General features: G+C 31.5%; 1 protein-coding gene, 1 long non-coding RNA gene and 4 other non-coding genes across 8 annotated transcripts in view; 3 read left to right on the top strand and 3 right to left on the bottom strand.

Moving 5' to 3' along the window:
• The window catches only part of LOC130667066 (uncharacterized), a 190,984-nt gene that overhangs the window by 40,505 nt on the left and 123,378 nt on the right, over positions 1–27,101 (top strand). The window lies entirely within an intron of this gene.
• On the top strand, positions 8,137–8,216 carry Trnal-uag (transfer RNA leucine (anticodon UAG)). The gene has a single exon. It is a non-coding gene; the product is annotated as a tRNA-Leu (tRNA).
• Trnaq-cug (transfer RNA glutamine (anticodon CUG)) lies at positions 8,963–9,034 on the bottom strand. Its single transcript has one exon. It is a non-coding gene; the product is annotated as a tRNA-Gln (tRNA).
• On the top strand, positions 9,496–9,567 carry Trnaa-ugc (transfer RNA alanine (anticodon UGC)). Its single transcript has one exon. It is a non-coding gene; the product is annotated as a tRNA-Ala (tRNA).
• Trnal-uaa (transfer RNA leucine (anticodon UAA)) lies at positions 15,583–15,666 on the bottom strand. The gene has a single exon. It is a non-coding gene; the product is annotated as a tRNA-Leu (tRNA).
• On the bottom strand, positions 22,997–23,993 carry LOC130667060 (uncharacterized). Its single transcript, XM_057468456.1, has 3 exons — positions 23,762–23,993; positions 23,334–23,682; positions 22,997–23,255 (listed from the first exon to the last, which is right to left on the bottom strand). Exons 1-3 carry the CDS (start codon positions 23,971–23,973, stop codon positions 23,082–23,084), a joined length of 735 nt encoding a protein of 244 aa, XP_057324439.1. The 5' UTR covers positions 23,974–23,993; the 3' UTR covers positions 22,997–23,081.

Here is a 27,101-nt window from a genome sequence, read left to right as displayed (position 1 = left end):
GGCTCGTAACATTCGCCCCATGGGCATCTACTCACTCATCTTTACTTAAAACTTTTGTAAGGATTAAAATTGCTAATTGTTATTCTCAAAGGATTCGAAAGAAGGCGAAGCAAAAGAAGAAGAAGAAGACACGAAGGTGGTTATATCAAGATGTAGCCTACTGGAAAATTGAGGATTACTCTTGGGTAGTCATCGCTCGTTAATTTATTTTATTTTTTTTTCATTTGTATTGTATAAATAATTGTTACGAAAAAATTCTGGCACGAAACACTTATTTTTATTAAGTGATATTTATCTAATTTTTTTCTTACGGCCAATTGTCGTTTAACTTTTTATTTATGACGTATAATTATCATTAATGAATTTAATTAGCAACTATGTCTTTGAGATTTGAATTTTTATTAGCATTTTAACTTGTTTATCATTCGACTCTGTGTATAAAATACAACAGGGATAAATTTCTATTGCACAAAGTTTAAATAATCAGAAAAAAGTTTGAAAAATTACAAGAGTACGAAGATTTAATTCGCCTTTTCCCGTTCTAATACATGAATCATGTACGAGCTCGACTCATACTTGGAGTCTTTTTCCCACAGAGAATCGCTGTTGTCGTTCTCCTCGTCGTCGTCGTCATCAATATACGTGTACATATAGATTATATATACATATATATGTATGTACGATGTGCGTGAAATCTAGTCGTTGCATAACCCATAACTCGAACTTCGTTATTGCTTAAATAATGCCCTGAGGCTCACATGAACTCATAAAAGATTCCTGAATGTGTAGATACTAGGAGAGTGTATTTGTGCGTGCGTATGTGAGTAAAGATGGAAAAAAAGATAAAAACAACGGAGAGATATCACGTTGTTAGAGATATGAGTGAGGAAAATATTGCATTGAAAGCTCAGCTTCGATTGCAGGGAATTAGTGGCACCACAGAGAGCCATAGATCTTCATTAGGTTTTGCAGGAGGCGGGTGCATAAGTCACACACACTACAGGGGGTGCCGACTTTAGTCACCCTCGAGTAATACTCGAGCACGTATGAAGAGGACTCAGACAGCTGTAATAATATGCCGCAATTGCGTTGCTTGATGACTTTTCATTTTTTTATCCACTTTGTTTCAAGAGATTTATCCGGTTTGCCTTATTTTGGTCCTCGGTATATTAATTATTTTATTTATTTCCTTGGTTTTTTAATACTGGAAAAAATATAAATTGAAGAAATCCTTAAAGTTTGTGTGGCTATTGTCCGATTCCAAACAATCAAAACGAGTGAGCGCGTATTTTTATTATTATTTGGAAGCCAACTAAAAGCCACGTCCATCGGTTGGTCACTCTCTGTTCTTTCCCACCCCTCGTTAATGTTTTTTAGCTTTTACGAAGCCGCAGAATTGTCGGCAAAATTCGTCAGGATATATATATATTTTATAGAGGTTTCCGAGATTTAATTTTTCTAACTATATAACGAGTGGAGAAATGAAAAAGGCAAACCTGCCGTGCAATTGTACTATGCTCATTCATTCATTTTTACTTTTTTTTTTATTCTATTGTTTTATTCTTCCTTTTTTATTCTACCAATTCTTTTGTATTAAAGAAACGTGCAACAGAAGATTGCTTTTTCGATGCTTTTTGTGGTTCACAAAAACACAAATTTCATTTTTATGTTCATTTTATACTCATATAAAAATATATGAATTTCAGACAATTATACATATAAATTGAAAAAAAAAACAAAATCGAGTACATTGTCTAAAAAGTGGCACTCGACATATTTTCATTACAATTATTTTTCCTATTCATTTAAACCGACCTCTTAACTTGGAAAAAAAGTTGCTTATATGCAATTCTTTTTTTTAGACAATGCAAAAAAAATTGCATACACTACTAGAGGGTTAAATTCAATCGAGCATCAGTAAGGCCTTAAAACAGTTTTAACTGAAATATGACGCATGTACAATAAAAATTTAATCATGAAAAAAATAGGGTTATAAAAAATAGGAAAAATGCACAGAACTGCAAAATATAACGTTGACTCAACTGCAGTGGAATAACAAAATTGTAGGATCGTATCGCGTTTATAATCCATTTAAGTTTAAACTGCATAACTCTCTTTTAACTGATGCATTGAACCTCTTTCTCCATCATACTCAACCATCAGCAATCGACCTCCTCCGGATCACTATTACCCACCAACACACATCTCTGACAGGCGGTGTTCACCCTTTTTCGTCACGGGGATCATAAAGCCTCCGATTTAGTTTGTATCCCGTTGCAACAGAGCATTTCTCTGAGGCACAAATGCATTTATCGCTGATATAGAGTGCAAGCTTGATGAAATAGCCGTATGAGACAAGCTTATATAAAGTTGGCTAGCACGAAATCATCATCATGACTATCAACATCACACGGAGAACTATCTAATGCAACAGCCAACCTCTTCATATATCTATATGTACGTATACACGATATACAATAACCGTTCTCCCTCGCTTTATTCCTCATTCCTTTAGCATCACGTCATGCTTTCATTCTCTGGGGAATTCCTAGATGTCAACCCTCTGCGAAAGCTTCAAAACGACAGCCAGTACAAGTAGTATGGTTTGTCTTTTACTCCTCGTTCTATTTCACTTCAAGTTTATACTAACTATATATATACATCTATAGGTCTTCAGTGGTTATCAGATTGCTGATAGATCGACCAAAAGCTTATTTTATGTTTTAAATTTTTAAATAAATCATCGATTGATAATTTAAACATAAAAAAATCCCGAGCAGTTATTTTGTTTAATAACCGTTGGAAAAAAGTTAAAAATGACGAAAAACGTTTTGATGTATACGATTTTAATGAGATTTTGTTGCGATGACTTTTAGCTTCCAAAATGAATTCAGCCCGTTTGATTTATCGTCCACAATCGCGGGTCATTAGTCAGAAACTCGAATGTATTTTTTTGTGCGTGCAAAAGTACGTGGATACAAGGAGAGGGGCAGAGAGGAGCGATAGGTGGTAGATAGAATATCGAGGGGAAGCGAAAAAGAGGTAATTTGATGTCGAGTACGTGAACCTTTTAAAATTGTCGAAAAATCGAGTCGTACGATCGGTGGGATCTACGTGAAAATAAAATTATAGGAAAACACGGTTAACTTGAATGATAGTATACATATATATGAACTAACGTGCAATATTGAGTGAAAGAGAGTGAAAATTTTGATGGTAGTATTGGTTGGTGCTACGGTAATTGTGAGGTTGTAAGTTAATATATACTCGAGGGCAAATTTTTGGTTTTGAATTTCCGTATAAATTGGTATTGCAAAATTACCTCCAATTACTTAGGACTCTCGAAACACGATATATATATGAATTTTGTCTGCATCATATGCCGACGCTTATTGGGCTTTCATCGTGTCCAATATTCATACCATTCTATACTCGGGATTTGATATTTGTTTCGATATTCACATATATATTATCATGGGTTATAGTAAATATATTTACGATATTTCGCGGTTCACATGCATCGATTTCGTGCGCTGCATCGACTGGGTCTTGTGTATGCAAACGAGAAAGGTGCTATTATATAACTTCTGCAAATTTGTGTCTATATATATTTTTATATTTTATTGAAGTAACAACCGACCGTCGATTGGCCACTACCACGGGGTAGAGAGTATACTTTGTCGTTCAATACTTTTTATCGCGGATTCCAAAACCTACTTTGTCAATATTTCCAGCAGCGTACACATTTAAACAAATAGTAGAAGTGCATACATTCCGTACTTTTATTATTTTTTTTTCTTTCTTGCAAAAATATATTCCTCTATTCGTATCTTTCGCCATTCATCCTCGTGGAAAATCCGGATTTCCCGAGATTTTCGGTATTCTCCAAATTTTCTGGCTATTCAGAGATATAGTTTAAGCTAGTAGAGGAGTGAGGCATATAGCAATTAGTGAGAATTTAGCAAGTTTATTGTTCGTGTACTTCAAGGCAACAGTTATTGAGATTATACGATATTTTAGATTACGATTCACGGTTATGTGGAGTATTGTTATCTAACTGCCGACCACCAGAAAATCGATAATGCCATTTAATATATTATATATTTATAAATGTGGTGAAATATTAATAAATCACGTATATATAATGGACGATTGTTATATTCATGCTATGGTTAATATAATAGACAATAGCTGATACAAGCATAGGTGTAGAGTACCCGGCCATCGATGAACACATGGACACATGTTGTATACGAAATTCTATCGTAGATGACGCGAAACGTGGGTTTGAATGGGGGAGGGGGGTAGTAGTGATGCTCGCATTTCCGGGGCCACATCAATTGTCATTAAATGTCATGATTATTGCGTGAGAGTGGGCAGAGAGACGATTATTGTTGCTACAGACCATTATGGGCAATGGACCAAAGTCCCGGTGATGATTGATGCCTGATACTTATTGAGGATTTCACTAATGGTTAGCGTATTGTATTAGATTTTGAACATATATTATAATTATACATAATATTTTTAATTTTATTTATGAGTATATTAACTGAATTTATCATTTCTTAATTGTCATGCTTAGTTTATTTTGACTGTGGATAAAATACACGGTCTTCGTTTTTTTATTTATGATGTTGTGTACTCAAGGTGATGCATAAGCACGAATTTTTTTCTCTTATTAATTTATTATACAATATATCCCACTCATATTCTCTGTGATGCGCAACATGCGGATGTAATTCAGTAGTTGCAAGTCACCAGGATCATCTTCATCGTTAGCCACATTTATCACTCATGATGACAGCCACGAGAATTAAGCTTAAAGTGGTGGCGTGATTCGGCTGAACATGTACGACTTCAATATACTTTACAGATTTAAGTTAATCATAAAGTATATAATTGATTTGAACTATAGGTATACGTTCATTAAACAAAAAATAATAATTAATTGAAAACAAGGTTTTACGCAACTATTAAATTTTTAATTAAACCAATTGGTAAATAAAGTCTTTAACAAATAGGTTTGACTTTATCCGCGGAATATTTCACGCAAATTTATTGATTCTAGTATATATACCAACTGAGAAAGCGTACGTAACGTGAGTTTTTATGTACATTCCCGTGGGACGCGATAAGAAAAGACGAAATGCAAGAGAAAAGTCTCTTCCTGCTACCGTACATTCTTCTTTTTTTTTCCCCTCTCATTTTGTCTTCTTTTCCGAGTGTATATACGTTACGCTAGTATGAATTTTTATAACGCGATCCTATCGCGCGAGAAAGTAATCGGGAATGTTGAATACAAAAAAGAAAAAAAAATATATATGTATCTATATACACAGTCCCTCGATGTTCTTTTCTTTAAGTTAAGACGAGGTCGTATAGAAAGAAAGCAATTACCTCTGTCGCCGGGCATCGATGCCGTACACTTACTTTTATTTTTTACTTTTGTGGAGGGAGAAATAAAAAAGATACTTGAAATTTTATGGATAACCATATTTTTTAATGAATCGTATACGAGATATGGAAAAAATAATTGTATAGGAATAAATTTATCATTATTTTTTATTTATATAATATTACACATTTTCTTTGTTATCTAAATTTTTTATAGTACAATAGATTATAGTTATAATTGGATTTTTTACAATAATAACTTTAAATGCAATAAATGATTAAAATAAATAAGTAATAGTTGATGTGCAATGTCAAGTCACTGAAATGAATATAATAGTTGCGTCATCGTCACGCTACAAATAAATAACGTGCTGCATTTAAAGAAAGGCACATATAATTGGTGTAACCATGAACATTAGTCATACTGATACGTTTAATCTTTCAAATAGACAAGACAATACTGCAGACTACGTATCTATTCACAGTCAATAGACAATATAATGTGTGATTTATTGCGCCATCTCTTGATAGCGTTTAAAACTACTTATGAAAAGACAAAAGAGTGCCGGCAATGTTTATACATTTATTTATATCTATTTTCTAAGTAAGATCGCACTTTATGAGATATATTTAACGTAAATTTATTAAAAATAGTAGTTTAAAAGCGCCTGTAATTGTTCGTTGCATTTTCCAAAACAAGTGAAAGTCTGTTGGAGCTATGTCTGGCAAATACGCCGGGGGTTTAACCACATAATACCTCGCGATGTCATGGAGCAATTTTGCTGAACATTTTGTTTTGCCAGGAAATGGACGTTTTTGTTCAATTTCTTGGTTCAAATGTAGTAACTTTTAGCTATAGTAATCGGCAGTAGCTATCTGGCCAAATTTCAGAAGTTTGTAATGAAGGACACCTTTAAAATCCCACCATATAAACAGCATGCATTTGTTTCAGTGAATATTGCACTTTGACATAGATGTCGTCGGCTCGCCGGGATCAACTTGATGATATTTGCAAATTTCTATTCTTAGGGTATTTATTGTTATATAGTCCTTGTCAGAGTGTCTAACCCAGAAATCACCTTCTGGGATCTTTCTATCTGTGATTACTTTTATCAATGCCTTCATGTTTATGGTGTAGACATGGATGGGTGGCGGTCTGGATTTAGGCTTGAATGCACTATTAGCATTTTGATTTTGGTTTAAATTGGCGTTATTTTGTTTTTGAGGCTGGTTGTATTTAGAGCTGTCATTTGGTTTACTGGCACTTTTTGGTGAATGATTTTCCTGCCCCGGTAGATCTGATTCGTCACAAATCATATTATTCGAGAGTGGATCAAAATTATTTGAAGTACTTACAGCTTTACCATCTGGCGGCTGGGTTGATACAGTTCGATTTCGATTTCGAATATATTTCTGCGGGGTTATGAACTTACCCGCCTGGTTAGCGTCGGGTATTTCTTCAGTGCTGCAATTTTCCGGGCGCTCTGTCGAACTCGTTCGAGACCGAGCAGCTTTGAAATTGAAGCCCTGCTGCATACCTTCAAGTATGTTAAAGACGATCGTCGATAGGTTGAAGCCATCCCAAGTGACAAACGTCTTACCATGAATCATATCGGATATGAGTAGAATCAACGACAAAGAAAACTTCAGTAGGATTAGGATGTAAATTAATCCATTTAACCTAACCGAGTCGAAAGCTTTTTCAAGGTCTAGGAGTACTGCCCCAACTAGTTTACCGTTCAATAAGTAATTGTTTATACCAGATAAGTATTTGTGGATCGCATGTACTGCTGAGAGTTTTGCTCTAAATCCGAACTGGTTATCTGGTATTATATTGTTTGGTTCAGCGTGTTCTAAAATTTGCAATTTAATTAATTTTTCGAATATTTTACTGATGTTCATCGTTAGGCTTATGGGCCTGTATCCAGATGGGTCCGATGTATCCTTGCCTTTTTTCTTAATTGGGATTACTTTTTTTTTCCATCTTACCGGATAATAGGACTGATTGAAGAAGTTGTTGAATAAAATTGTATAGTCTTTAATAACTATTTCAGGCAGATGTTTTAGGACGATCATCGGTATATTGTCGAATCCGCTAGACGTTTTGTTCTTGGCATATTTTAATAAGAGCGATACTTCTATATATGTATGGAATAGACGTGGTTGATCTTGTTCCTGTATTGGATAGTGAGCTGGGTTATTTTTAGTGAATTTAGTATGTGTTGTGTTACGGACGTACGATGTGCACAGGCTTATATCCGAAACGGAACTCCGGCCAATCACAGGTTTTTTTTTTTTTGGTTTTGAAAAGGTGTGTTTTATTTTTTTATCAATTACAGTGACATTACATAAGAATAAAGTACCTTAGAACAAATTTAAACAGTAAAAAAAATATAAATTAAATTGCCATCTTAAGATGGATCTTAATAATTATCGATTATCTTAGTTATAATATTAATTATTATGTTATCAGTCATTTGTTGTCGATACAAACCAATTAGTTTTATTTTAATACCATATAAATAGTGTTTTGCTATGGTAAAAATTTTTTGAAAAAACCATTGCCTCTGTTCCATAACTGATAATATTTGTATACTTGGTTGAGTATTGAGTTAAGTTTTCTTGTATGACCTGTATTTTGCTGTCTGCCACATAAAGTATAGTGTCGTCTGCGTATGCGCCTGTGTGTTGTTATTAGTGTTTAAATTAAATAGGTTAAGTATCTTGCGGCCAATCACAGGCAGCGTGGCCGAGCGGTCTAAGGCGCTGGTTTTAGGCACCAGTCCGAAAGGGCGTGGGTTCGAATCCCACCGCTGTCAGCTATTTTTTTCATCTTTTTAGTTGCAAAGCTAGTTATAGTAATTATTCAATAAGTATAAAAAAATTTTCAGGCTCAGTACTCATTAATAATGAGTTTCATTAGATTTTTTTTCCTAATTGTGAGTTCTAGAACTTATAAAATGCTTCTCAAGTAAAAATGTTTAATATCTGTTTGGCTTTGAATTAAGTTTTATCTGATTCTTTCTATTAGCTTAGCTCTTGATTGTTTTATCAATGGATTTAGCACTACAAGATATGAATGTCATGAGTAATAATCAGTGCTGAATACGTCACGACTACATAAAGTATCAATTTTCTGAGCCTCATACCTTTGTCACCTTTCTTTTCTTCTCTAGGTACCTGAACCTCTTTCTAAGAGTGTTTCTATGGTTTGTTAAAATCCTAATTTGGATGGACTGATGCAAGAACTGGTTTTCATTCATTAGTCTGTAATTTTCTTTATCGATTGTATAGAGCTACTTCAATTGAGTTATTGATCGTAATTAGTTAACTGATTTAAATGAATATGAGATATTGTTAAGAAGGCAGTAAAATAAATTCTCTTTGAGATTGATCAATGACAGGTATTACAATCATTAAATTTATGCCTGACTACGATTCGAAAAAAGTTCTGTTTTCATATCGTAACATAAATTTTATGAATGCTGAAGCACAATGATGATAAATTAAATTAATAATGATGATTCAATAATATTTGTAAAAAACATATAGAAAAATTTATTGTAGGTCCCACCGAGATTTGAACTCGGATCGCTGGATTCAGAGTCCAGAGTGCTAACCATTACACCATAGGACCTTGATATTGAAAATTGCCAAGATTGATCTACTATCATAGAGCGCTATCGTGAAATTCGATGAAAAATATGCCTCACATAGTTAAAAAGCACAAATTGGGCCATTATGTTTTAAGTAATTGAATTATATTATTCACAAGATTTTTTAGTAATCATTACTATTAATTTCGATGAGTGAATTGCAAAAAATGTGTTACTGCATTGATTGCGAATCAGCTATTTTTGCAAAAATTATTGATTCGACTAAACCCTAATGAATTTTCATAGTGCTGAAAAGCTTACAAAATTAAGACGGTTACATTGTTATTCTCAATTTTTTCAAAGAAATTTGTATGTTATGGTTTACAAATTACATGAATATTTCAGTTATTTACTTAAAAAGTTTTTTAGTATTACAAAATCAATAAAAAAACATTTGATATAGCTCTTATACTCATCAAAAGTCTTCGAAATTCAATAACTTGGGGATGTAGCTCAGTGGTAGAGCGTTCGCTTTGCATGTGAAAGGCCCCGGGTTCGATCCCCGGCATCTCCAATTTTTTTTTCAATTTTCATATGAATATTAAGTTTTTAAATGAAAAGCAGAAAAAAAATTGGAACATAGATTTTGAAAAATTGTTTTTGTTTTTTCACTATTTATAAATTGACATATTGTAGTTCTACATGAAAAATATCGAATCGAATAAGATTTAAACTCAACAACGTCATAGAATGTACATAGGTTCTTTTGTATTATTAGAAATCTTAAATTTTTCCCTTGAAATGCCAAATCTAACCATTGTCTATGATGTCCGAATTTGTTTAATACACATAGGTTGTCAGAATTCGTCGCCATTGACAGACACTCAAAATAATAATGAACATGAAATAGAAAGTACTTACATGCATATTTTTTCTGAATGCATTAATAACTATTTTTTCGGAAGCAAGTAAATAGCAACAGGTCTTCAACAATAATAAACACAATGGTGTTACTTTCGGGTACACTTGATTTCTCGTCATCTTTGTTCTTTATTCTTTCCTCATAATATACGTTCCGCATCGATATAAACAGACGACGAATGCGAGACCTTGTCGGTCGCGTCATTGTGATAGGTTTGATTTGATTGACTAACAATTTTGGATTTTCTTATTGGATTAAGTTTTTTTCTATTACTGTTGTGTTTTGTTGTATTATTTTGTCAACACTTATACATCAACTTCATTTTTCTCCTAGCAAACATCCTAAATAAATTTCATGTTTTCTCGTGAGTTACTGTTTTCGAAATTTTCTTCAATTGATTATACGTGGCTTATTTTGCTACATTGTATTTATTTCATTTATTCTTCTGATCTGCTACCACATATTTTATTTCTATTAAAATATTTTGCTTTTATATAACACCATGTGTTGAATAAATAAAGTAGGGTTATGTATGAGGAAATAAAAAGAGGATAAAAATAACCACTATTCCGGTCAAAAAGACTGAATAGTATAATATAGGTATCGATTCGTCATATGCAAAAGTACCATATAAAATTGAAGAAAGACCCTTCTCTTGTCAACGCTCGAGAAAGATGGTATCATTTGAATTGCTAGCGCTATGATGTGGTCGGTCTTATATACCTATATATCTCGATCAAATATATGAAGAATAATCGCATGTGATACACTGTAAAGTCTCCCTCTTTTTGATCAGTACTTGACGTCATTTTTGTATTTTTTATCTTTTGAAAATGATAAAAATATATCACACACTGTACGTACATTTACAGAACAGAATTATGAAAGGTTATAATATGTCATGTGAAATCAAAATATTCATAGAACTTTTAGAACTTTACATGACACTATACAGTGATACTCAACAGATTTACTAAAATCCAAATGCCAGACGATGCAAGCGTTACATCTCATTCAAAAAGACAAAGGCGTATATACTAGGAAAATCTTGAGTTAATTTTTCAAGACTGTGCTTGTTTCTTTATCAAGGTTTTTCCTTATTTTTTCATCGAAATGAGTTTACAAACTGAGATTTCAAGTATCCTTTGTCAATAATATAAGTGGTTACCAGATGGTGACAGAGCACATTTTATACCTTTGAGTTTGTGTTAATACTCAAATTTATGACACTCTTATATGGCTCAACAGGATCTTTTCAATTTTTTGTAACCATTTATTTCAAGCGTTTGAATGCTTGTTGACGAAATTTTTTTCAAAATTAGTTTGAAAATTGTCTCAAAAAAGTAAGTTTATATTTGGCATTCAAGTAGACTTATAAATATATGATTTATTACAACAAATCACAAATTCGTTTCACACTATAAAATCTAATAAACTGTAGTAGCACGTGAGAAATCTGTGGTATTCGGAAATTCTGGGCAGAAATCCAAAGTAGGAGTGACCTTCCCCTATCAGTGGAGCGTTATAATTTTGTTCTGTATCCTTTTATACATATACGTGTATGTACATATATATTACTTATAAATACATATAGGAACATATAATATATTTATTGATATATACGCGTAACGGTGTATTTTATCCGTTGAATGTAAGTTAAGAGAAAAAAAAAGAGTAACTACGTGAAAACAACATAAAGAAATCACAGTATAAGTATATATAATAATAAATATATAGGGAACTCAGATATCGGATTCTGACCCATGGACTTTAGGGTTAGCATTCGAGCGTGTGACCATTTTTGTCGCTCTTGTACAAATTTTATTTACGAAATTTTTTTTCCTGCTTACATCGATACTGATGAATTGAATCTAGCAAAACATGCCTCCATGTTCCATATACGCCTTTTTTTTCTTTAATTATATTTCGACTGAATTCAGTTTTTGATGAAATTGAAATTTTAATTAAGAAAACAATTTCAAAAGCGTCTTTTCTCAAAATTCGCTTTTGTATCATTGCACTTCTAAGCTTCATAGGGCAGATAAAAATGAGAACGGGAAAAAAAAATAAATAAAACAGAAAGAATGATCGCAAAGTACCAAAGTAAGATACAATAATACCAAGCGTCAACAAACATTGCTTTCATTTTTATTTTTCTTTCACTTTTTTTTGTTGGACTAACGTACGAAACCGGGCGGGGCTTTAAATATTTAGGCGGCTAATTTTCCGGAGGATTTTAAAGTTAAGAAGTACAGTAAGAGAATAGTATAGAAAAGATAAGGGGTTGGTGGTGGTGGTGTTGGAGGCAAGAGAATCTTTGGTAGAGGGAGAAAGTGAGAATTGTAAAGGAACTTGGTGGCTCGGGTCCACGAGCGGAATGTCCTCTAGACTGAAATAATAATGAAAGACGCCTGGCGCCTTTAATCACGATATTAAACATTTACGATTGCTACTACATTTTTTCTTTTTAATTTTTCTTCTCATTCTTTTTTTCTACTTGTGGAAGTTCCTAAGACTTTTCACGCAGCTCTGATCTGATCTAGCTGTTGTTGGGGTTATACATCACTACGTCAAGAATTTACTTTCGCTTTTTTGTTTATTCTTTATTTTTTTTCTCATCTTATTCATGCTTTGCGCGTTTATCGTTTGTACCGGAGCGTCAAGCGAAAATGCCCAGAAGAGCGGTCTGTATAGATATAAATATAGATATTATATAAGCTTTCTCGAGATATTGCCATCACTATCCGGTGATTAAAAATCCAACGAGTGTAACTTTTCAAATTACAATGGTGAGAAAAATATCTTCTCTATTTCAAATATAAAGTGAAAGTTTTTAATTTAATTTTTTTTTCCTTCACTCTTATTTTGGTTGTGATTAAAGACTGTATTTAAGCGATCAACATCAAGTCAGAAATTGATTTGGTTGATACCGCAAATAAAGGGGAACAAAATCTTTTATTTGAAAAATAAGGGAGTGTGTACTGGGTAAAAAATAATACAAAGGTATGGGTAACACATTAAACCATTTTTCTTAGCGACGTTTTTCGCGATACCAGCTCAGAGATTATAGTTACGCCCAGGTTATATTGATGACAGTAGCAGAGCTAGAGTGTATATGTTGTGATATGAAGACTTGTTATAGTGTACATAGTATTATGTAGTAAAGTGAGATAGCTGGTCAATGTGCGTGTGAGCTCAATCTACCGGTGCTCTCGGTTTGTTTTGCCGTCATGCAATTTGTCATCTATTGTCTGACCACACACACATGCACATATATGTCCAACGCCTGTCTCTAATCCGTTATTTATGATAGCTAGTTGCTTGATTAATTTTTTTTTATTGGAGATTATGTTCACTTCGTTGTAATGCATTGTTTTAGTTGATTCTGGCTTTAAAATTTTCTCCATTAATTTAATTCATATCTAGTGATTTACTCTTTTGAAATTTATAAAATAAATATATTAAGTGTATGGTATTAGGATGATATCACTTTTGACCATCATTTCCAATGTATAAGTAAATAAGTTGATAAAAACGAAGGTTTCAGAAGATTTGAAAATTTAATATTCAGAAATTTTCCTAACCCGATTTCACGCGACGTCGCTTCAGAATGCCTAAGCATTATAAATACGATTTTCACGAGTCCGTCAAGAGTTTGTGGGGAAAGTAAAATAAAAAAAAAGAAGTCGAGTTGAGTTGTTGAGTTGAGTTGAGAGCGAAGAGAGATGAAATAAATCGAATGGGAGGTAGATGGTATTCAAGAGTATGAGGGAATGGATATAGTTGGGGAAAGCTGGAAAGCACTTTAACCAGATCCATTTTCCAGTTTTTCGCATTCAACCAGTGAGATCGAGTTACCGCGGGATTTGTCTCAAATTTGATTTTCTTAAATCCTTTTTTTGTCACGACTAAGGAACAAGGAATAAAAGATATAATAGATGTAAATAGACTACAAGTTGTCAAATAAAAGTGAGATAAGAGGTTATAGCAGACAAGAATCAAGTACTTCTTATTTACCATCAGACACCCTAGCTTTCTTTATCTCTTTTTTTTTTTCAGCAAGCATGAATATATTTAGATTCTCAGATTGGAAAAAAATTTATTCATACTTGAAATAAATTTTTTTTTTCACTTAATTTATTTTTTATGAAGAGTTTTGTAGCTGTTAATCATAAACAACCATTGTGAAGAATGTGGTACCCCTGACTTGGAGAATTCACATGATAGCTATTGTGTGTGCGTATGTAATACCTTAAAGGGGTTGACTGAAACATTCAAAGACACGTGATCTGTGGTCTTTTATCTTCACACCTACTGTATGTACTACTTGAACACACCAGAAGAAAGAATTCCGAGACCTTACAATCCTCTAACATGATTCTACTTGTGTATATAGTGTATAGTAGCACGCGGTAACGTGAGAATCACAACAGATGCGACAAAACGAAATTACAAGTGTCGACGTCGTGTTCTTTTTTTTTCGCGAAATTGTTGTGACAGGCGTTTCAACGACGGATCTTGTCTTTCTTTTTTTTGTCTCTTTTATTTTCACTCTTGTCACTGGTATGTTGGATGGGCATGTGATATGTGTGTGATGGTTTCTGAGTTAGGTAACATAGGGTTCTCGGCACTTTTACGAGCTCGAGAAAAGAGAATCACCCAGTGTATAGTATGTTAGGTCTTCGGGGAAAAGGGACCTAGTTCCTAGTATTACCACTGGCTTTCCCTATACACTTAATCTCATTTAATCGTCTCGTTTTTCTGTCTGACAAAACCGTATGTCGATCATCATACTATTTGATAATAGAAATATCAACAGTAACATCATTTGAGCAAAATACCCTCGATATGCAAATGTGTATAATGTCTTTTGTGTGTTGTTCAGCAAAAATATTTGACGATCAATGTCTGAGAATTAGTTGAGCTTTAAATATTATCTTTATCCCTATCATCAGACTACTTTATACCCTTTTATTTTTATTCATGATTATTCAACGAGTCATTTGTACATATCGTACTTGGTAATTACCGGTTCCGTGACGATTTAGTAGATCTACTACTTCGACTAGATTTGCTATTCAACTTTGAAAGCTTCTATCATTTGTCTTTTATAAGTGTATAAGTATTTGTATATGTACGTATATACATACATATAAAAACACACGTATTTAACGGTAGTCCCGTGGTGTGGAAGATTAAGATATTGCGTTCGAATCGTTAATCTTCTTTAGTTAAAGTGTCGACTTATCTTTGCTTACTTGAGTGTATAATTATCATTAACTATTTTTATGTCAAGGCAACTGGCGTTTTTTTTTAATTACTACTATCATCTATTTATCTATTCACTGTCCATGAATTTTTTCCATTACTCTGTGGGTAAAGCAGTTTTAGAAAAAGTTCAAGTTCATCAGATGATTATTGTTAATTATTAAATTGCGATGTTGAAATATTTATTTTAAAAACGAGCAATTGTTCAAACTACTAAAATGTGTTTAATTATGGGTAATTAATATTCATGTTTGAATACTTGAGAAACAATAACATCCAGTGTTGATTGAAGATAATGAATTTTTGAGTTTACACCTTTTTTTGATAATAAAAAAATGAATTACAACTGTTATAATAAAAACAAAGGTTTTTTCTCAATTAAAAAAAACAAAAAATATTTGCTAAGTGTGGGGTTCGAACCCACGCTCCCATACGGGAACCAGAGCTTAAATCTGGCGCCTTAGACCGCTCGGCCAACTTAGCTGATATTCGAGGCGAGCTAACTACTGCTACATCAATTCAACAATTAACATAAACAAGAGTTTTGCAAAACTTATGAAATATAACTCAAAAGCACACTCTGATGCCAATAAGTTACTCCCGTACAAGTGTACGAATTCGAAGCTATACGATCGACAGTTCACACCGTAAGTAGTTTGCTTCCGACTTACATAACGGTCTGCTAGTTGGAGAAGCAGTATTTGATTTGGAAAAATCTTTCGATTCAGTTTGAATTCATAGTTTGATCTATTTCATAAAAAAAACTTATGTGCTAGTCGAAAATTGGAGAAAAATAATCGAATAAATAAAAAACAAAGTCTGAGAGTAGAGACGAATACTTTGCAATATTACTTTGGTACAAGTATAAATAAATTCCAGGTACATATACAACACTAATGTACAGTATTTATTTAGTTACAAAAGTAATGATTCAAATGATTAGAAAAGTAGGAAAGTAAATATTCCGCCGATTTAAATAATATAGTCATTATTCATCTATTATGAATTTAATTTTTGAAAAACTATACTAATTCATCTCGGAAACGTTAAGAAATTTAAAATGAAATTGAAAAATATTTAATGATATTCATAACTTAATTTACTGGAATCACACTTGTTTCAAGTGCACATAAAGTAGCACTAATTCTATTGCACGTGGACTAACGGTTCTGATAACCCGGCTCGCGTACTACGAACTGCGACAGATGTTAAACCGGATAGCATGCAAAGTACTCGTCTCGATAAATAAGAATGAAAAAAAGTTGAAATAACCTTAGAAGTATAATCTTGAGAATGTTACCGAAGTAGCTAAAGGTGCAAGCTTGGTTGTTTTACACCATTAAAATAAAAAGAAACTCAGCTTTACATTACAGTGAGTTGTTGAAAATTGTTAATGTTACGATATTAGGACGACGTTGATGCCGATATTGCGTGTTAACGTCTAGCTTTACTGGCAGCATATGATGTCGTACCAGTCTGCACTCTTTTTTATCTTTTCTCATGTTGTATATTTTTATTATTTTCAAGCACTCCCCCATACATATACGTCATTAGCGTAATAATTCTCAGTCACTTAGTTGATGTTTGATGTGTGCTCTAGTATAACGTCATCATACTCGATATATATTATCTTCTAGTTATAATAGTATCATGGTCTCTTGAGTATACTACAGTTTTACTCATATATCTCATACATTTCTTGACTTTTAATTTCCGTTCATCACGGGACTTTGAACTTGTTTTATGTATACTCTTTAATACCGCACACACTGATAATGCGACACGCGAATGTATAGAAATATATTAAGTAATGATAGTATTTCAAATGTATATCTTATCCGTAAGGGTAATTTTACTCTCGTTATCTCTTAGACAAGTCATCGTCATCAGATATCCCCTTTCACTGTACACAATACTTGAGTTCCTTCGTAAATTAATTAATTATATTACATTAATTAACAAACGAGTTAATCGGCTGTACAATCAGCAGAAAATGTCACTATATTTTTTTAATCGTTTTTTTCATGAGACATAAGACTAATGATTTGCTTGATTAAGCCCCCTAATAACTGAAAATAATAAATTATACATGCTTTTAAAAGTAATTGAGTAGATGTTAAATTTAATTTAACTGAATTATTATAATTTAATAATAAATCAATAAAGTATACAATTGTATTGTATAAATGACCATTGGCCACTAATGGGTTTTCTCATTCTACACGATCGTCCATTCAGCTCTCCTATATCAATTATGCAGATTTACTTTAGGATAGGTCGTATATATAGTATAAATACGATGACGTCTAGACAATCCCTCCATTCTTCGATCTCACTCTGCTATATTATCAATAGCCATCAGTTCTGTAGAGCAGTAGTCCAGCAGTTATAGTAGTCTCGCTAATGTCCCCTCAGAACCTCATGTAACAGTCAAATTTACTGTCAAACCCCTTGCCTAGAAACTCTACAACAGCAACGGCCAACAATTGTCTATATAAATACGAATGAGTATTTACTACTATCAACACCTTTGTATATGTAAATCTACTATACACTCTCTCCTCTTAGATCCCTTGGGCTGTTCAATCTGACGCACACAAACTCCCTAACTATATACACCATTCTTTATATATACATATATACTTACCTACAAACTTTGTTACAATGCTTTGACAACTTTACTAAACACACATATATATTTAAACACTTCATCAGTATACTTGTATATTAGACTGATTCAAAAAAATCGACTAATTTTTTTTTTCTTCATTATATCGAATTTTGAAAATTGAAAATTTTTGATATTTCTCATAAGTCGTAAGTTAATTGCAATTAACTGAAAATTTTCTTAAATAATCTAAATTTTGTTGCTTAAAATTAATTATATTAAATTTTCAGTTAATTGCGAATAACTTACGACTTATGAGAAATATCGAAAATTTTCTCGAAGATAAGTTGTAGGAAATAAAATGCTCTACAAAAAATGTCCTTTAAAATTTTCGGATAAAGTTGATGGTTGCGTCAAAAAATTTAAAAAATGTAAAAATTTATCGTCAATCTAACTTTAACTTTGAATTACTTTTGAAAAAATAAAAATATCGAAAAATTATAAGAGACCTTTTTTGTAGAGCGTAAAATTTCCCATCAGAATATATCTTGAACATTCAAAAGTATTGGTCCCACCGTGAGCTACAAAATTCCACAGTTTAAAAAATTAATTTTTTCATGTTATTTAAACGGGAAATAGAAAATTGCGATGCGGCAGTTGTTAATATTAATATTAAGAGCTCAAACTTTTACAGTATTTTTTTTTCGTCATTTCCAATAATATTTTCGATATAATGAAAAAAAAAATTAGTCGATTTTTTTGAATCAGTCGATTGTAAATACATTTATTTGACTTGTTCAATTTTCACATTTTTTATTTAATTGCTCGAGATAAATTGTATATTTATTTACAGTCAGTTGAAATACTAATTAAAACAGTATATATATATATATATATATATATATATATATATATATATAGAAGTAAAAATGAAACGCCGCATGCTGACCGCAAAGTTAGTCAACACATGTAGAAATGAATAACCAAAATACAATTCGTTACGTTTATTTTATACGAGTATCGACACGTTCTCACTTTGCTCGCTCGAATTAGACTGACAAATCTTTATTTTCAATAAATACTGCCATATGAAACTAAGACTAAGATGCGGTGTGAGGGCTAGAGACGGTGTATAATTTTTTTATTGGTTGAGATGTTGACGCAAAGCGGCTTGAGCCTGATCTCTATATCTATATCTATACGCATACGCTAGACTATACCGACGCATGTAAACAGTGTGTCCGGGCCTGCGTAGCCGTAAACTGTATTGTATTACTTGGAATTTCGGACGCGTTAGATGGTTTTAAAGTAATCGATATGTGAGCAACCGGACACCTTAGAGGTTGCGTTAACGATGCAAACAAAGAAATCAGTGGACGGAAAAATAAATAAATTAGAATAGAGATATTACGTATAGGAAATTTTAAAAATAAATTAAGTTATTATTAATTTGTACGGATCTTATCCACTAATAAATTATTATTTATTTTAATTCCTCAATAATATTTAAATTGAAATAATAAAATTAAGAAAAATAATAGTTGAATTAAAAATAAAATATCAATATTATTAAAAAATGACTCTGAGTATTAGATATTAACTACGGATTGAATACAAAATTAAAAATATAAAAAATTAACAATCTGCTGTTAATTTATAAAGTTGTACTACACTTAAAAATTTATTTGAAGGCATTACGTTTAAAATTTAATAGTGACCATTACAAAAATTGACATTAGTTTGAATCGTTACTATAAAACTAATTAATAATTTTAAATTAATTGAGACAATTACTTGAAAAGGAATCAAATGAAATAAAATTAAAAAAGACAGCTCTCAATATCAATAGAGATCTGACACATCCGTTGATAAATTTTTTTTTTAATCACTAATTGACCGCGGGTATATTAATTATTTTTTTTTTACTAATTAATAATAAATATTAATTATTTTTTGATTCCCATTTGTTGAGAATTTAGGTGTGGTAATCGCGAATGAAACAAATCAATTTATTAAACAAATGAAAATTATTTCTTTTTATTAAAATACGCGCTCTAGGGTGTGTCTTCACTCGTAAGAGATTTAGCTTAGACTAACTTATTCTTTTAATATTATTTAACACTGAGGTCTAACAGCCTCTCCTCTTTTTGTATAACAAAGATGTCTAAGTTCAAAATATATATATATATGAGTGCACAAGTAGAAAAACATATTGCCTTGCATTTACTTGTAACATGGGCCTCAATCTCTCGTCGACCAAGTACCTAAGGTCATAAAATTTGATCCATACTAGCTTTCTTTTCCTCAAGTAAACAAATATATATTTTTAACTCAACTTAAATAATATATATACTACGATTTGAATGTAACGCTGTTCGAAATAATATTTAGTAAAGAGAAATATTAAATAAAATATATATCGGAATAAAGATTGATTTTTGTACAGAGAATCCAACAATATGTATATATAAATTATAGATACATACATATATGATGAAATTAAAATTTTATAACATTATTAACTTTGATTAACGATTTATTTAGATCGTAAATTTTATAATAATATAGTAATCAAAAAAGGTTCCCTCTTAGTGATAAGCGGGGGTATGAATAGATGTATACAATACGTATACTTATGTATATACGTCCATGCACACTAGAGACGGAACAAGATCGTGTGTAACTTGTGATCTCGTCAACGAGACTACACTCTTATCTCAGTTCGGGCTCGATTGGGATTGGAAATAGTATAGGTATAGGTATAGGTATAGAAAGAGAGATGGGTGGTGATCTCGAGAGGATCGGAATTCGAGGCTCCCGGATGCCACGATCGCGTGCTATATGACTCGTCTGGATAAAGGACGATTTCGCAGTATGAAAAGAGATTGTGAGGGACGTGGAATCCCGACGTATTGTCCTCTCTGAGCTTGGGGATTTTCATCGGAAGAGCCACAGAGCTAAGAGCCTATATTCCGTTTTTTTTTTTTTTTTTTTTTTATTGTTATTCAACTCTTACTTATCCTTTCTTTCTTTCTTTCTTTCTTTCCTACAAAACTCCTACGACGTATACGCCGTCAACGACTCTACCAATATGCTCACTGTGATTGTGGTGAAGTGTTTTATTACTTTTATATTTTTTCTTTCGTCGTGTAATTTAAATTCAGACTTCAAAGCAATGTCTTGCTATTATTTAAAACGATTTATTTTATCTTCTTTAGATTTTTTTTATCTCTAATTTTTTTTTTTTCGATAGAATTCTTGGTGAAAACATGTCATTTGTATAAATGAAAGACTAATTATTATTTCTTCTTCACCATTATTTCGACACATATGTTTAGTATAGTTAAATGTATAAACCTCATTCTTTAACGCTTTTAACCACTGACAAGAAACACGAGTCGAGTTTTTTTAAATTCATTTTTTTTTATTCTCGCGTATCGTTATAGAACTTACTAAGTAATGTATTAAGAGTTAAACATATGTGTGTTTTAAAACGATCTGTCTTTATACGATAGCAAGATTTAGGAACATCTTTAGCTTTGGTTCAAATAAACTTTCGGCATGCCCTTAAATTATAACTCATAAATAACTCATTCAACTAATTCTAAAATAACTTCAGATTTAAAGAGATACCAAACTCATTTATCTGCAGTTGTTTGATGAAGGATTAAAAGTATTAATTTTATGAAAACATTCGGATGGTTGAACTTTAAAAATACATTCATATCTAAAAAAAAGAGAAATTAATTAAATAAAATCAATATTTGATTTTATTTAATTAATTTTTTTTTTTTCGAGTGTATAAATGAATAAAATTAATGTATCGAGGGAAAAAAGCAACAAACGGAGGTGAATTGATATTGCTCAATAGTGTGAGGGAGTTGTAAAAATAACGATTTTTATAAATTGTCGCCATATGACAATAACCCGCGTCTGTTGTCGCGAGTCCGGGCTGTATTGTATATATATTTTAGTATTAAAGTGTCGCATGTCTCTTGAAAAGTGTCGCAAATATGTCAGAAATACGTCAAATATATGTTCAGAAATTATTGTTATTGTTTTACATGTCACAGATGACAAAGAAACGTCTGTCACTTTATTTAGTATCGACTAAAAAATTTAATATTCAATTTTGTTTCATAACACATACATTTATTATGATTGATATTGAATGGAATTAATTAACTATAATAGTTGCGATACGAGTCATATGATAAAACAAAGAACTGAGGATATAAGAAATCAATATAAGGACGTAGATAAATGTTGAAAACGTTCTTATAATATTGAATTCATGAATCCCTGTTCTTCACGACTAAACATTAATCGTACTCGTGACTAATAGCCACAAATAAAATACGACGGTCTCTATACTCGATTTATATAACCCAAGCACACATATATGTATATATATATTACAATACAATAAAATATAATGGGAGTGTACTCTTACTACTCAACTCCAATTTATAATACTGTTCGCTTATTTCTCTAGTATTTGCCCCGTCGAATCGTCGACGGATCTACGATCTCCGTTACGTCTCTCATCCTAATTGCCTCATGTTTACACTATACTTGAGACCGCAGTCGAGATAAGGGATGAAAAAAACTTATATTGGGTTATGATCGCGCACAATGAAGGGACTGTTTTCAGAGGCCAGTGATGCGATAACCTCTACTCTTTTTCTCTCTTCTGTTCATACATTTTTAGCTGACATTTCACTCCTTCTTTCATTCGTTCTCTATATTACATTTACAAGCGATTAAATTTAATTGATAATTAAGCCCTGTTTACAAACAAATTGTCCGATAAATCCCATGATACTGAAAATTTATTATCCATTTCGCGTGTTACATCGCACGATTTCATTTATAATGTAATATTTTATTTTTTAACATAGAATCCCATTATTTTTCACGATTGTTAGTCTCATTATTTTTTTTTTTATTACATATTAATAAAAAATAACGTACATAATGTTTATGTAGTTCAAATCTGACATTTTGATTAAAATCAATACACACTTATTGATTCATATTTTCATGATAAAATATAATCTATTGCAAAAAAATGTTAATAATAATAAATCATTACAAAATTAAGCTAAAAAACTTTAGACACAATTTTGAGGTATAGGAAAATTTATATAAATTAATACCAATATAACATTTATCGCGATATGAAGACATTTTATTTTTGACGTCAGTTTAATTCATTGCATAGCACATACATTGATATTGTAAAATATTTGATATTAATTAGATATTTACAAACGCAAACAAAAAGTTACTACAGAAGTTCACTCAGTTTTTTGTCGATTATATCTCGCAAATCGGTTACATTTTCTACTCCAATCAATACAGCTTCATCATCACTTAAATTTCTATGTGTTGACAATAATCCAAGAAAAATTTTCTTTTGAGGGTTTTCTTTCGAATCACAAATCACTGCGTTGCCAGAAATCTGTAATAAATTAAAACAATTCATCAATACTCTACTTGATGTACACAAAAAACCTCACAACACATTTTCTTAATATACCATAGTAAGATCTGTCCAAGAACATACGAACGCTGGATCATGAATATCATCATTCGATATATATTTAAATGTTGTTGTTTTGCAAGGACTAAGATCTAACTGAGAATCTTGGTCGTTAAATACGTAACATTTCTGACTATTAATATCACTGATATTACTATGCAGATCAATGTAATCTTCAGTTATCGGATTCTTAGACATTAATACAATAATTTGACGTTTATTACGGTCATAAATTTCACTCAAATCTTCATTATAATAAATATTATCTTTGTCTACTGTGTAAACTGAGTTCTTAGAGTTTTGATTTGAAAAATATATACGGTCAACATCGCCCTCTCTTAGCATACTGCAATAGTAATTTTTTTCTTATATACTTATCTAAATATTTATACATCACAAATAATTAATTTTTAAAAAATAATTACTAGTTAAAACATTCGGCATCGGTAATAAAAACATGTCGGTTAATAAATAAACCCTTACACTCGCCAAATATATTAAAATTTTTTTTACCAATCAGTACATTCCATCCATGTACAGTATTATTTCTATTTATTACAACTCCAGCCAGTACATAATCACTTATAAGTCCAGTAGAAAATACTAAAAGCAATTTTGCTGCCATATTTATAACCATTTTTTTTATCTTCAGTTTCAACAAATCTAAAAAAAAAGTCTGATGTATTAATAGTTAATTATATATATATTTTTAAAATTATTATATACTTGCTTCTAATAATATTTCGTGGTAGTCTTTTAAGTTCTGTATTATCACTGTAACTAAAGTGATAAATTATATTTTTACTTCGAGTTATAAAATAAAAAATGCTTGACGCACTATCAAAATTTTTAAATCGATAATAAACGTATTTCGAAGTGATTACTATGTATTAATTAAATACAGGTAAAAAAAAGTAATTACTTCATTAACTTTGATTACTCTAATTAAGTACAATCGGCTTGATATGTCACTTAAAAATATTTCATTTAAAAAGCAAGTTTTTTTTAGAAATTTATATTTTTTTTATACTTCATAAAAAATTTATTGTCTTTTAGTGATAATGACTATTTAAAAAGTAATAAAATTTAAAAAATAGTTGAAGCCATAGTTTTAATTAAAAACCGCGACATTACATAATATGTCGGTTTTAACGATAAAAAGAAAAAAAATTAGCTGCAAAGTCATAAAAAAAGAAGCCAAAGACCTGCGCGATCCTTTGACTTTGTAAACGTAAAACAAAAAATTATTTTTTTGAAATAATCCACGTGTGTTATTAGCCATTAAGGGCTCTGTGTTTCATGTTCTCCGCTCATTGTTGTAACCGTGCCCTTTGGGACTGCCCTTTATTCCAATACTTCAAAGTGCCATGCATCAACAACATTGAATGTGTGTACCGTACGTACATTACATTGCAAGCTTGTTTGTAAAAAAATTTTTTATTTTAAATCTTCATTGAGCTAATTATTTCATTATTTATTTTACATGTACTCATATATTTTCCACCCTTTTCAATATTTCTAGGCAAATATAAAAAAAAAAAAAATCGCTGACATTAATAACAAAAATTTATATAAAAGAAATTTCCAAGTTCGCAGTGTGGTTAAAAAAAGGCAGCAATAGCATCAAAACTTGAATGTAATCGCGTTTGTTTTTTCCCTCCCGCCCCCTCCCTCGTTCTTTCCTCTTGTGTTCGTTTAAATGTACCCACGTACTCGTACTACCGCGTTTGTCATTTCGTACACGGTGCATATTTTGTCGAGGGAAATAAAAATAAACGGAAAAGAGTAACAAAAAGACAAAAGTAAAAAAAAAAGGAATGCACGCAAATGTGTGCTGTACGCGTGCCTCATTGCTGGTGACTGGATGCGAGCGTCGCATTGTCAACATCAACGTTGAAGTACTAATCAAAACCCCCGGTGTCTTTTAAGATTATTAAAATCCGTCCGGGCCTTGAAGTTCTCAAAGGGTTAATTATCCTACTGGATGTTTATGGCTCAGTTACTCTTCTACTACCTCTCAGGGGATTTGCAACATCAACTATAAAAAAATAACAACAATAATAAAGAACAAAATCCACCAGAAATAAGTAAAAAAATGCACACGACAATAAGTAACATACTTTTGTTAAAAAAAAAAAAATGCTATAAATTTTTTAAATAAAAATATCAAAGGTCATAAGCGATAAAAGTGAAGGTAAATTTCGTATAAAGTCCCGGGTCAAAAATAAAACTTGATTTAGACTTGGTTTACCAAGTCGAAATTTGGAGCCGTTTTTCACAAGACAAACTTGACTTTTTTTTACGGAGATATGAAATACATTGAGTTTTCGCCTTGGTTTAGACTTAACTGGCTTACTTAGTCACGATTTAAGACGAAAAAGTTGAAATCAAGTCGAAATTGACTTGCTTTAGACTTAAAATATAAGGCAAAAAGTCTAAATCAAGTCGAAATGGATTTGATTTAAGCTTATTTGACTCAAATTATAAGGCGAAAAAGTCAAAACTAAGGTGAAATAATTTTTATATATCAAGGCGAAAGTAAGACGAATAAGTTCAAACTAAGATCAAAAAATACGAATAAGTTGAAGTAAGTTGTAACTAAGATGAAAAAAGTTCAAAAAGTTGAAAAAAATTAAATTTAATTCAAAAGAAAATAAGGTGAAGCGAGCTTTAATCAAGTTTTATTTTTGACCCGGGGTGGGATTGAAAACTGGTAAATGGTTAAATCAGTTGCAAGTTGTAAGAAAGCAGTAGGAAGGATGTAAATATAAAATAAAAATAAAAAAAGTAGCGAGCGAACAAGCAGTTAAGCAAGTAATATACCTAATAGATATGATGGGCTATGGGTTGTCGCATCTTTACAAAGTCAATGTGATATCACAAGCACTTATAACCCATAAGAGTGTACTTAGACAAAGTACTCATCTGGAATCTTTTAAGAGGTAATATAAGGTGGGATACACAGACTGTACATGTGCATCAGTAGCATGCTGATAGGTGTCAAGTGACTCGACGGTCTATTCGCGATAAAAGCCTCATAACGCCCATATACCTGTATGTGATTATTAAATGTTTTAAAAATAAAAACAACATTTATATACAGATATATTTTTATAATATCAAGACATGTGGATACGCGAATGTTAGAGTGCACGCATGGAAGAAATACTAATAGAACAGCCTGAGAGACATTAGCTCCATCTTGACTTGCAGTTATATATATTTATATTACTACGAGATATGATTAGCGTTGGGAGGTAAAGACTTGAGCATTAAGTGCACGAGGATATATATTTTTTACTTTTAAATATGAGGAATGTTAAATATACTAACTTGCAAGATTTATTAAGCTCTATCCTTTCAAGGTTGACTTAAAAATTACCAATAATATATTTTATTTAGATAGAAATATTTTAAATTTATTAAAGATATGCCTGCATATGTTGCCTGTGATTTATTGATATTTTAAAATTTATTTTACGCGGAGGATATTTCAATATACTTAAAAAAGCACACTCACTGCTTTTAGTATAAAAAAATATATATTTTATTTTTTTTTTACTTTTATTATGTATAAAGAACCAGCGTTAAGTTATTATCGATTGTAATTTTATTACCTTGACGAAGCGATATTTCTCGTTGGTCACTTAACGATTTTCATGATCATGAAAATCGCCAAGTGGTCTGACTTATTTTTTATTTACCATCAAGTTTCATTGTTGCTCTGCGAAATGCTCTTTACACTCAACTCTTATTGTTGTATAA

Source organism: Microplitis mediator, chromosome 4, assembly GCF_029852145.1.
Source record: "Microplitis mediator isolate UGA2020A chromosome 4, iyMicMedi2.1, whole genome shotgun sequence".
Taxonomy (NCBI): Eukaryota; Metazoa; Arthropoda; class Insecta; order Hymenoptera; family Braconidae; genus Microplitis; species Microplitis mediator.
Note: the sequence above shows the minus strand (reverse complement) of the source record. Positions and strands in the feature narration are given on the sequence as shown.